The sequence below is a fragment of the Leucopleurus acutus genome (assembly GCF_964270905.1).
Source record: "Leucopleurus acutus genome assembly, chromosome: 5".
In the NCBI taxonomy this organism is placed as follows: domain Eukaryota; kingdom Metazoa; phylum Chordata; class Mammalia; order Artiodactyla; family Delphinidae; genus Leucopleurus; species Leucopleurus acutus.
Genome location: NC_139147.1, coordinates 84,531,535 through 84,544,419, shown reverse-complemented (window position 1 = coordinate 84,544,419; position 12,885 = coordinate 84,531,535). Strand labels below are relative to the sequence as shown.

Sequence of the window (12,885 nt, the reverse complement as noted above, 5' to 3'; positions counted from 1 at the left end):
TCCATTCCTTGCTGTGCCATTCACATGCTTATTTGACTTAAGGTAAATGAGTGTATCTTTCTGAGTTTAATAGTCCTCACCTGTAAAATGAGATAAGACCTACCTCCTTTGGTTCTCATGGGTATTAGATGATATAAGGTATGTAAAGTACGTGGCATTTGGTAAGTACTTAATAAATGTCAGTTCCTTCTTTTTCTGTCTTGTGTCATTAATGACTCATAATCCATCATCTTGAAAAATGTAACTGAGATTAATTTCTTGTTCTAAATTAACCATTTTATCTTTTATAGGGATTCTTTCCAAATATTCACTTAATATTCAAAAAAGTACAGATTTTGTCTTTCTTATTTTTTCTTCCTTAGGTACAAACTGCTTCATATTCTGGAATTTAATTCAGATCGTAGAAGAATGAGTGTAATTGTTCAGGCACCTTCAGGTAACCAATTTAAATGTTCATGAATTTTTAGTTATGTAATACTAAGAACTTAATAACTCATTTTTCTTTTTAGGTGAGAAACTTTTATTTGTTAAAGGAGCCGAATCATCAGTTCTCCCGGAATGTATAGGTGGAGAAATAGAAAAAACAAGAATTCATGTAGATGAATTTGCTTTGGTAAGTGCAAATTTCTCTAATTTAAAAACCGCTAAAAATATATATATATATGAAAGATTTGGGGTTTCATTTTTGCATTAGTATTTTATCAAAAATTATAGAAATTCTGCAGTTCTGTTACATTATATGTTGGCTCCTCATTCGTTGGTTAAAATTTGACCTTTTTTAACCTGCTAAAATATGTCTTCTCTTTGCACCTAGTACAGCCAGAGTACTTATGGCTACAAGGACCACTCAGATTGCTATACTAAAAAGGGAGGGACTTCCCTGGCAGTCCAGTGGTTAAGACTCCGTGCTTCCATTGTAGGGGGTATGGGTTCCATCCCTGGTCGGGGGATTAAGATCCTGCATGCTGTGCAGCATGACCCCCCCACCAAAAAAAAAAAGAGACGTACAAAAATCCCAAGTATGTGTAGAAACTGGAACCCTGATAACATTGCTGATGGGAATATAAATGATATGGCCACTTCCAAAAATAGTTTTACAATTCCTCATAGAACATAGAGTAATATAGAGTTACTATATACTTGGTAATTTCACTCCTAGGTATACATCCAAGAGAATTGAAAACATACATCTACACAGAAACTTGTACTTAGCAGCTTTATTCCTAATAGCCAAAAAATGGAAACACCCAAATGTCCATCAACTGATGTGTCATATCCATATATGATATGTGTCATATCCATATAACAAAATGTTATTTGGCCATTAAAAGGAATGAAATACTGATATATGCTACATCATGGATGAACTTTGAAAAGATTGCTAAGTGAAAGAAGCCAGTCACAAAAGGCCACATGTTCCATTTATATGAAATACAGAAAAGACAGATTCATAGAGCCAGAAAGCATATTAGTGGTTGCCAGGAGCTGGAGAAAGGGGGGAAAGGGAAGTGTCTGCTAATGAATATGGAATTCCTTTTGGGGGTGACACAAATGTTCTGGAATTAGATAGTAATAACAGTTGCACGACTTTGTGAGTACACTAAAGACCACTGAATTGTACTTTTTAAGGTGAATTATGGTACGTGAATTATGTCCCTCTTAATAAAAGAATAGGAAAATCTTACAAAAACAAAGTGCCACAATTCATGTGAAGAGGAAACTTATTAAGCAGCTCCGTCTCAGTCTTAGAGCCTCATGAGCTCTCATTTCTGCATTTCTATAAATGCTGCCCACCTGCCTCCTTTACTTACTTATGGTTTCTTTTCTCCCATTACTTTCTATTTGTTTATGGTCTAGTTCATCTACCACGCTGTAATATCCATAAGAACAAAGGCATTGTTCTACTTTTGGGGGGGGGGGTCCGGGGACTGCGGTGGGTCCTCGTTGCTGCCTGTGGGCTTTCTCTAGTTGTGGCGAGTGGGGGGCGCTACTCTTCATTGCGGTGCATGGGCTTCTTGTTGCAGTGGCTTCTCTTGTTGCGGAGCACCGGCTCTAGGCCTGCAGGCTTCAGTAGTTGGAACATGTGGTCTCAGTAGTTGCGGAGTGTGAGATCAGTAGTTGTGGTGCACGGGCTTAGTTGCTCCATGGCAAGCAACATCCTAGGAAGATGTGGGATCTTCCTGGATCAGGGATCGAACCCGTGTCCTCTGCATTGGCAGGCAGATTCTTAACCACTGCACCATCAGGGAAGTCCTATTCTACTTTTCTGTCATTTTAATCCAGAAAAATGCTGGCACGTAGTTGGCACTCAATAAATGTTTGTTGTGGAATTAATTAATTTAGTAACTCTCATAGTCTCTTAACTGTTATATAAGAGAAGCAGGTGTTTATAGGTGTAGGTCATTTGTAAATCAAGGAATGACAACATTTAGAAATCTGCTAAGTAGTGTCATATAGTATTTTAAAACTTTTCCTTTCTGAGTCCTGCTATTAGAACATTTATTTTGGGTTTTTCTGAGGAAAATGTGTTGCAAGAAAAAGAACTTTTGTAAGCTTTCAGATTTAGATACCAACTTCCAAATAGTAACACCATAAGAAAAGTTTACACCTGGTAGAATCAGATAATCAAATATATATTCCTAAGTTTTGTGAAATTCCAATTCACCAGTAAAGGTATAATGATACAATTTAAAATCATTCATTCAGTGGCTCTAGAAAGTATTGGTTGGTTGATAATGACCACTTTACAGGCTTCTTTATTTGAAATGTGAATTTGTCATATCATGAACCCTCAGGAAATTATAGTCCCCTTTGCTTAAAAAAAAGTTCTTTTAAAGTAGATAAAAGTGGGGACTTCCCTGCCAGTCCAGTCGTTAAGACTTCACCTTCCAATGCAGGTTCAATCCCTGCTCAGGAAGATCCCACATGCCTTGCGGCCAAAAAACCAAAAAAAACACATAAAACAGAAGCCGTATTGTAACAAATTCGATAAAGACTTTTAAAAACATTGTCTAAAAAAAATAAATAGATAAAAGTGGAGTTGTAGTGGTTAAAACAGGAGAGAAGAACCTGGGGCTGCCTCTCTCTTGACAATCCTAAAGGTACCATTATAGAACTTTTTGGCTCTCCTGGTAAAACATATTTAAAATCACAGGTAGATCGTCTTTATGATCCTGTCTAGGCTCTAATGTTCTACAATTCAATGACCTTAATTTTTTTGAGCAACTGTTTAGGAACTCATCAAAAATTGCAAGAGCTATGATAATATGTGTCCCATAACTCAGATAACTAGGGTTTTGTGACAGTTTATTTATTTCCTATCACTAGATGATAGTACTTTTTAAATTATTTATAGTTGAATTTTGGTAATGGGGTCCTCAGTTTATTTCAGTGACTTCTTAATTCCCCATTAGTTATCTTTGTTCAATTTTTGTCTTTAATTTTCCTGTTTTAGAAAGGGCTAAGAACTCTGTGTATGGCCTATAGAGAGTTTACACCTAAGGAGTATGAGGAAATAGATAGACATTTATTTGAAGCCAGGACTGCCTTGCAGCAACGGGAAGAGAAATTGGCAGATGTCTTCCAGTTCATAGAGAAAGACCTGATATTACTGGGAGCTACAGCAGTAGAAGACAAGTAAGTATCAGACAAATAGGCAATATCATTTTTCTCTCATAAGAATTTTTCTAGCCAAGTGTTTCTAATTTATGACAAATTCTATTTTTTAACATTTTATACTTAATATATTTTAAATGAAAATAGAGAATTAAAGCCTTAATTTTTCCCAGTCCATATATATAATTTTTGTTCTAGCCAGCTATCTGAAATAGTTGAAGGAATACAGCCATGTATAGTTTTGCCTGTAGTCTGGAGTTTTTAGACTATTCCTCAGTGTTCCATACAAAGATTTTAAGTTCCTGCTTAATTCTCCAGCCTCACCTCTTACCACTGCCCCCTTCCACTTTACATTTCAACAGTACCAAACTGTCTAGTTCTCTGAACGACAGCTATAGTTAAAAGTGTTCTATTTTGTGCCTTTTTTCGTTGGCAAGGCTGTGCTTTCTGCCTGGATCATTCTTCCCTTATCCATCTGTGAATACCTATTCATAAACCATAGTTCATATATCACCCCCACTCCAGGAAGACCTTTCCTAACCCCTAATAGTATTAAAAATTCTCTTGTTTGGAAAGCCTCCATGTTTTGTAGGTAGTTCTGTTGTAGTAGTTTTGTAGGCAGTATATTATTTGTTGAAGACTTTCTCCTCTGTTAGCCTGTGAATTCCTTGAGGTCTACTTATTCTTTGCCTTTGTTCCCAGCATCTCTCTCCATGTGTGTTTCACAGTTTCTTGAATTAAATTGAATTCTACAAATTAAGCCTATTGTTACGTTTTTCTCTACCCGCTAGATCTAAAGGTGCTTGCATTTTTTAAAATCTAGGGTTTCATTTACTTTTCAGTTGTCCTCATGAGATTTATGAGACTCCCTGAGGTTATATGTAGACCGTTATTGTCCACAGTCTGAATTTTGAACTAATGAGGTAAGAGATTTTCTTGCCGAAAAAGGAGAAAATCTTCTAATTTGAAATTTAAGACTTTCTAAGAAAATGAGTTTATGAAGACTATATAGTTAGTTGGTTCTATAAAAATCAGCTTTGAAGATACACTCTTAAAATATGAAGTTGTAGATTTTACATTTAAGTTTACATAGTGCTCCAACATACCAATACCCTGTGAGCTTCAAAAAAACCAAATACATTTACAGTAGTATTATCAGTAACCAAAATGAAGGGAAGGAAACTTTACAATTGTGAGAATGCACAAATGTTCTCATTAAGGCAGTATTGACCCAAGCGATCATTTAGTATCTGTCACCTAAAATGCCTCACAACTCTGGAATTCCCATTGTGACAAACGTGTTAGCACACAGTTGTAGATTTTATATTAGCCAGGTGGTCACTAATTTGGTTATTCCTATTTTTTCCCTAATGGAAAAAAATTCAATTATATTACTATACTATAACATCCCTAGGTTAAGGAGTTCGGAATTACCTTACTTTACTTTGTGGTTCATACTTTAAATACAGTCAAAAAAATGTTCTCTACTACTAATTTTGTTTCTTTTATTTTCAGACTACAAGATAAAGTTCGAGAAACTATTGAAGCATTGAGAATGGCTGGTATCAAAGTATGGGTACTTACTGGAGATAAACATGAAACAGCTGTTAGTGTGAGTTTGTCATGTGGACATTTTCACAGAACCATGAACATCCTTGAACTTATAAACCAGACGTCAGACAGTGAATGTGCTGAAAAGTTGAGGCAGCTTGCCAGAAGGTAAGAATATAATTATCTGTATCATGGAGTTCAGGGGCCAGCAAGCTATGGCCCATGGGCCCAAATATGGCCCACTGCCTTTTTTACAGCCCATGAGCTCAAAATAATTTTTACATTTTTTAATGGATGAAAAAGAAGTCAAAGAAGAGTAATATTTCATGGTGTGAAAATTACATGAAATTAAAAGTTCGGTGTCTGTAAATAAAGTTTTATTGGAACAGAGCCACATTTGTTCATTTACACATCATCAGTGAAGGCTTTTGCACTATAACAGCACAGTTGAGTAATTGGGACAGAGACCTTATAAAGCACCTTTCTCATTTCTCACTGCTGCTTGATATATACTACAAATCACAGCGACACAATTATAACTTGTTAATGTTTTCCGTGCCACACATTTTGCCGTATGACATTTTAGTATATTTTTATTATCTGTATTTAACTATCATGTCCAAACATGAAAAGAAAAATGGAATTTTAATATCACACTCTTAAAGCATAGTGGAGTGTTGATTATTATCAAATTAGGTGGCAAAGAATTGTGTTTATTATTCAGTGATAATATGCTTTAATATACTGCCTGTTTGAAAAGACATAATCAAAAATGAAATACAAAATCTCATTACAGATGGTTCTTTTGCAATAAAATGTAAAATTTCATTACAGATCAGCATTAACACATGGACATGTGCAATTGATTTTGATGATAGGAAACATGAACTTTGAACCCCAATTAATCAAAATTAATTGGAGTTCTTCCCCCTGCAAAATAAAAAGGTTTCTGTTCTCCTCATTAGTAGACTTCTATTACTTTAAAAATTGTACTTAATTTTTTTTTTTTTTTCGCGAAAAGGAAAGATTTATTACTTGCAGCAAGTAAGGAGAACACTGGGGATCTTTCCTAAAATAGTGTCTCCCCCAAACAGCAAACTTGGGAAAGTTTTAAGTTAAGGGTACATGCATATTCATGAAGGGGCTTGAGCAGAGGAGAATTCAGCATAGAATTGGGGCCACGATTGATAAGAGCCCAAGCTTTAGTTGATTGAAGTCATGTGGGTCAACATCATCATTCCATCCTCCACCTGGGTGCGGGCCTTAGTTCCCGCAGAACTCAAAAGACTGGCCTCAGGACTTAATGAAGCTCGGGTTCTTGATGTCTCATCACAGAAAGAATTCAGTGAAAGACAAAGTGATAGATAAGAAGTGGATTTATTTAGGGAGAAACACTCCACAGACAGTGTGGACCCTCTCAGAAGGCGAGAGAGTCCCTTAATTATTACATTTTTTACTTAAAATTTTTTTTGTCAAAATTTGTTTCCTCTTTTGTAGCATAAGTACCTACATAATATCCTCAATTTAGCCTCATGGCCCACAAAACTTAAAATGTTTACTTCTAACGCTTTACAGAAAACATTTGCCAACCACTGATGAGGTTCACATGACCAAACAGGGAAATTAATCTGCATTTTACTGTTCAAAGATAATTTCATAGGTATTTATTTTCTTAATGCATTCTCTTTTTCTCTAAATCTGCTTTTTTCGGTAAATCAACTTTATTTAGGAGCCCCCATTTAACACAGTCAGTTGTTTTTACAATAAATTAGGAGTGCTTCAGTGTAAGCATCAGGGTTGCTTGTATGTAGCCATCTAAGATATTCTACAGGTACCTGTCTTTGCAGTCTTGTAATATTAATGCAGAAAAACAAATGCGAAAAGACAATGCCACAGTTGTCAATGTACATTCAGTGCTTGATTTACATTTGTTATGCAGAGATTGATGTGATACTAAACTCTGGATTTCATCAGAGAAAAACTTACTTAAGGAATGTTTTAAAGAGACAGTACAGCTCTCAGAAGGGTCTTTGCTTGAGCTCAAAAAGGTGATTAATTTAGGTAATTATACTACAGTTTTGGAGCATTGCCAACACTATTGTGATTGCTTAAACATTTAAGTATCATAATGTCAAGAACTCCCTAAAACATACAGACTATTTGCTCAGAATCATTTACTTCTTAAATATTACTCCTGATTTTAAAAATACTAAATGTTCATTTAAAAAATACTGAAAATGGTAAAGAAGATATGGTTAATAATATAATACAGCCATCTAAAGATAATTATTACTTGTATTTTAGAATTTTTTTAAGTCTTCTATATATGTGCTTTTAGTGAGTCTGTTAAGATCATGGGTATTGTTCATTTCCCTTTTTGTACAAAAGCTGTATTATAAAGTGAAGGTTATACCTTAAAATGAATTTTAGGCTTGCTGTGTGAAATGTTTTAGAGATACCATCTTTTTGGTGGAGTACGTTTTCTTTTCTTTTTTTCCTTTGGCCATGCCATGAGGCTTGTGGGATGTTAGCTCCCCGACCAGAGATTGAACCTGGGCCCTCAGCAGTGGGAGCACAGACTCTTAACCACTGGACTGCCAGGGAGTTCCTGGAGTGCATTTTCTGAGTTAACCGTGTAAGTCAATAGGATTTTGATATACAGACTTTCAGGAAGTATCTATTCTAAAAATTTTGGGTATAGCAAAAGAATTCCATACCTTTGAAAGCTTTAGTGTATATATCCAGTCCTTCACAAACATATAATGATTGTCTCTTATCTGGGCATTTGGAACAGAGTCACATAAGGTGTATTTATTCCCAGAATACTTACAATGTGTAGGAAAAACAGAAATAAATATGTTGTCATAGACCTATCACAACTGAATTGTAACTGAGGCAAGAACAGAGAGCTGTGGGTAGACAGAAGAGGGAAGCTTAGCCTGAGCTTAGCGTAGGCTAAGTTCTTGCTCTACATTAGAACTCACGACTGTGTTGTTTGCAGCGATGAAATGTAAACTGGTCAGAGAGTAACACCAAGAAGCAAAGCGGGCAATGTATGCAAATTCCCAGAGCTGAGAGATTCATTCAAGGAATTGATAGTAGTTAAATATGGCCAGAGAATGGAATAGATGGGAGATGATGTGGGAAGTATTAAGACATGAGACTACAGAAATAAGCAGATGCTACCTTACTGTGTACCAGAACTGTGAGCTGGTTTTCCGTACTGCATAAATGTCACCCCATGGATTGTGAGATAGTATGCTGATTTATGACACCTGTCCAGAGGAAAACCTAAGTTAGTATGCTGTGGGAAGGTTGCCAAGGAAAACTGATCTGATCTATCCTACTCTTGGCTGCTACTTCTTCTTATGAGGCCATGTGCTCAGGCAGTGCTCACGCTGAATGTATTGGAGGCAGCAGAGGCTGCTAAATAAGTTCAGCCAACAGGGAGGAAGAATAGTTTAGGTGCTGATTTTGGATATTGGAGAATTATTAAAAGAAATATACATTTTTAAAATTTTATGTTGTGAATGTTGTTTACCACTTATTAGTTGTAGTGCAACACAGTAGTTGTTAGGCATACTATGAAAGACATAATTTTAACTTACAGAAAAGAATTAAGTATTATAAGACAAAAAATTACAGTATTTATTTAGTTTTTATAGCTTGTTGCTCATTTAATAGTCTTCTCACTTGTCATTTAAAATTTGAGGGTACAACCACTATGGAAAACAGTATGGAAAAAATTTTAAATAGAACTACCATATGATCCAGCAATTCCACTCCTGGGTATTTATCCAAAGGAAATGAAGTCACTATCTCAGAGATATCCTCACTCCCATGTTCATTGCAGCATTATTCACAGTAGCCAAGAATGGAAAGAACCTAAATGTCCATTGTTGTGTGTATGGATAAAGAAAATGTGATGTGTGTGTGTGTATACACACACACAAAGGAATATTATTCAACCATAAAAAAGAAGGAAATCTTGCTTTTTGTGATAACATGGATGGACTTTGAGGCTTTATGCTGAGTAAAGTAAGTCAGAGAGAAACAAATACTTATATGTGGAATTTTAAAAAGCTAGTGGTAGAAGGGTGGTTGCCAAGAGCTGGGGTGTGGGGGAAATGGGGAGATGATAGTCACAGGTACAAACTTATATATAAGTTTATATATAAGATGAATAAGTTCTGGGGATCTAATGTACAGCATGGTGACTGTAATTAACAGTACTATATTATATATTTGAAAGTTGTAAAGAAAGTAGATCTTAAATGTTATCACCACACACAAAAAAATATGTGAAAGGATGGAGGTATTAACTAACCTTGTTGTGGTAGTCATTTTTGCAGTATATATGTGTATCAAACCATCATGTTGCACACCTTAAACTTATATATGTTATATGTTAATAATATCTCAATAAAGCTGAAAAAAAATTGAAAATGTATGGATGTTTCTCAGTAGCAGTCTTACTATACTGTGAACCCAGTGGTGAACTGTAGTATTTTCCTTTTGGTGGATTTAGTGCAATGCTACTTTGAGTGCTGGCCTTTAGCAGCATAAGAAGCTTGCTCCAGAATGTAAATCTGTATATACATATACTGCTTCTTTCAGCGAGAAACTCTTATTACCAAAGGAGGAGCGGGGTAAAGCAGTTGAACAAAATAGTGTGCTCAGTAATACAGTTGATTTACATACTGATGCAAGCTTCTTATCTTTCTTTTTGTTTTTCTTCTTCTTACCTCTTTCTTGTCACAAGTAGTTTGCCCAGTTGCCAGTAATTAGGTCATGCTTTGGAGTAGTCCTCGGTATAGTGTATGCCCACAAGAGGGGTGTTATCCATGTTCCACCGTCGTAATACCTGGCATTACAGTCCATTGTAGGGTTAAATATCAAGAGACAGTTATGATTCCTTCATTCCTTTCCTTCCTATGGTGAATCTAGCTTGTAAATTTTCCCGAACATTCTTGATGTCATTTAATTTTTTAAAATTAGAATTTGCTAAATGTGTAACTAGTAACTTTTTTTATTTTTGTAAGACTTTCCATAGTCACAGTTTGGGAGAATATCCTCAGATTATGTATTACAGTTCACATTTTAGAAAATATGGTTACTGCATGTATATACCAATTCATTGTAAAAATGAACATCGTCTGTTTTACTCATCATATCAGTCACTCTCAGTTCTGCTTAATCTTAACTTTCAAGTGATAGAACTCAGTTTGTTCCCTGACATGCCAGTTTTGTAACAGTGAAGTCTGAGTAAATGATCCATCTTTCAGTAAGAAGCTTTTGTTTACTAGATGAGTCTGAATAATATGGCTTTAAAGTATCTTACAGAGAATATAATTATTTTCTTTTTTAGAATTACAGAGGACCATGTGATTCAGCATGGTCTGGTGGTGGATGGGACCAGTCTGTCTCTTGCACTCAGGGAACATGAAAAACTATTTATGGAAGTTTGTAAAAATTGTTCAGCTGTAATGTGCTGTCGTATGGCACCACTGCAGAAAGCAAAGGTATGTTTATGTCATAACAAGTCCCATAAATATATTTAGATTTAAAAGTATTCTTCGGACCTCCCTGGTGGCGCAGTGGTTAAGAATCCGCCTGCCAATGCAGGGAACACGGGTTCGAGCCCTGGTCCAGGAAGATCCCACATGCCGTGGAGCAACTAAGCCCGTGCACCACAACTACTGAGCCTGTACTCTAGAGCCCGCAAGCCACAACTACTGAGCCCATGTGCCACAACTAATGAAGCCCGCATGCTTAGAGCCCATGCTCCGCAACAAGAGAAGCCACCGCAATGAGAAGCCCGCGCACCACGAGGAAGAGTAGCCCCCACTCGCCGCAACTAGAGAAAGCCTGCATGCAACAAAGACCCAAAGCAGCCAAAAGTAAAATTAATTTAAAAAAAAAAAAGGTATTCTTTAACGTTAATGCCTCATATAGTTCCATTTGGTGGTATGCAGTATATGTATCTTACTAGGGGTCAGTCACTTCTCATAATATGAATTTTAACCACGTACATTAGGCCTTTGGAAATTTCACAGTGAATATTGAAGTTTCAACTATTCATAATGACCTAGAAATAGATCATTGTGACCTAGAAATGACCACGTGGTAGGTAGCAGTTTGTGATTTTCCTGAGACATAAATTTGAACTGTGATAACTGAAGTCTCACAAGTTAGTTACTTAACTGGTGAGGGAGCCTATAAGACTTCAGTTCATCTGCACCTCAAGGTGGTTCTGTTGATCTGTGCTTATTCTTGCATTCTTACGAAGTGATAATTCTCTTTGTTAAAGATAGCTGTTAAGTGATAAATAGAACTTTAGTAAAAAGTTGAAAAGCCAATTAATTCTGATATGAAGCTATATACAGGAATTATTTAAAGTTCAGCTAACTATGATTCAAGTGATAGCCTATACAAATATTTTTTGCAACTGTAATCTTCACAAGGATACCCTTTGAAATGCACATCTGAACACATTTTTTTACATATAGGTCTAAAAAATTTTACATCCAGTTTTTTTGGCTTCGTGGATTTTTTTTTTACAGTGCCTATTTTATTATTATTATAACCCATGTATTTCCCCCAGTCTATGGAGACTAAAACCTGAGACCAAACAGAGCTAATGCCTAGATTCTTTTTTTTTCTTGGTTGCGGCGGGTGGGCCCCTTGATTGCAGCCAGCAGGCTCCTTAGCTGTTGCATGCTAACTCTTAGTTGCAGCACGCATGTGGGATCTAGTTCCTGACCAGGATCGAACCTGCATCCCCTGCATTGGAAGGCGGATTCTTAACCACTGTGCCACCAGGGAAGTCCTCCTAGATTCTTTATAAAAGTATATTCAAGTATTCCAAAGAAACCTTTCTTTTGATTTTATTGAATTTAATTTTGATTGCTTTATAAAATTTTAAAAATTTTATTACAAGAGAAAATAATTATCTTTCCCCTGTATCAAATGAAAAGAATAATTTCTTGAGAAGGAAAAAAAATTGCCTGACAAAGTGCAATTAATTGTAATTATTTTTTACACAATTATTATTAAGCTTTTTACAAATTTAAACTGTTTAAAAGATTCTTACATACCATCATAAAATCCAAAGATAGTACTCTGTTTTGCTGTGTCATTTCTGAAAAACATTCCTAACATCTTAATGGAGACATCCCTCAAAAAGTGAACCTCAGTGCCTATTATCGTCTAATATAAACATTTTTTCATTGCTCTACCTTTCTTACAACAGATCGTTTCAGATAAATGACTTTATATAAATACATGAAGATTTAAATTTTATCTAAATCTAATTAGTTGTATGTCTTTCAGGTAATAAGACTGATAAAAATCTCACCTGAGAAGCCTATAACATTGGCTGTTGGCGATGGTGCTAATGATGTAAGCATGATACAAGAAGCACATGTTGGCATAGGTGACTGATTTTTTCTTGAACTTTTAAAAAGTTGGTTTAATCAATTGGTGATTTTGAATTTTCCTTTTGTAGACTAAAGCACAATATCAAATATATGAATGAACACTAAATGCAGCAGGGTAATATATCACAGTGTATTTCCATCAGAAAGCTATTATAACTAAGCCCAATATTTAGGATATTTTACTTCCAAATTTTCAAGGAAATAAATACCACATTAGTGAATTTTATCTTTGCCAATTCTCCTTCCCAATAAAGTAACTTTACTTTTACTTGCCATTTTG

The 12,885-nt window shown here is 35.6% G+C and overlaps 1 protein-coding gene across 1 annotated transcript in view; it reads left to right on the top strand.

Moving 5' to 3' along the window:
* The window catches only part of ATP11B (ATPase phospholipid transporting 11B (putative)), a gene marked incomplete at its 5' end in the record, with an annotated part of 120,268 nt that overhangs the window by 66,639 nt on the left and 40,744 nt on the right, over positions 1-12,885 (top strand). Inside the window, 6 exons of the mRNA XM_082839270.1 lie at positions 363-436; positions 510-613; positions 3,455-3,636; positions 5,131-5,334; positions 10,535-10,688; positions 12,499-12,601. Coding sequence (XP_082695396.1) covers positions 363-436; positions 510-613; positions 3,455-3,636; positions 5,131-5,334; positions 10,535-10,688; positions 12,499-12,601 — 821 coding nt within the window. The remainder of the gene's footprint in view (positions 1-362; positions 437-509; positions 614-3,454; positions 3,637-5,130; positions 5,335-10,534; positions 10,689-12,498; positions 12,602-12,885) is intronic.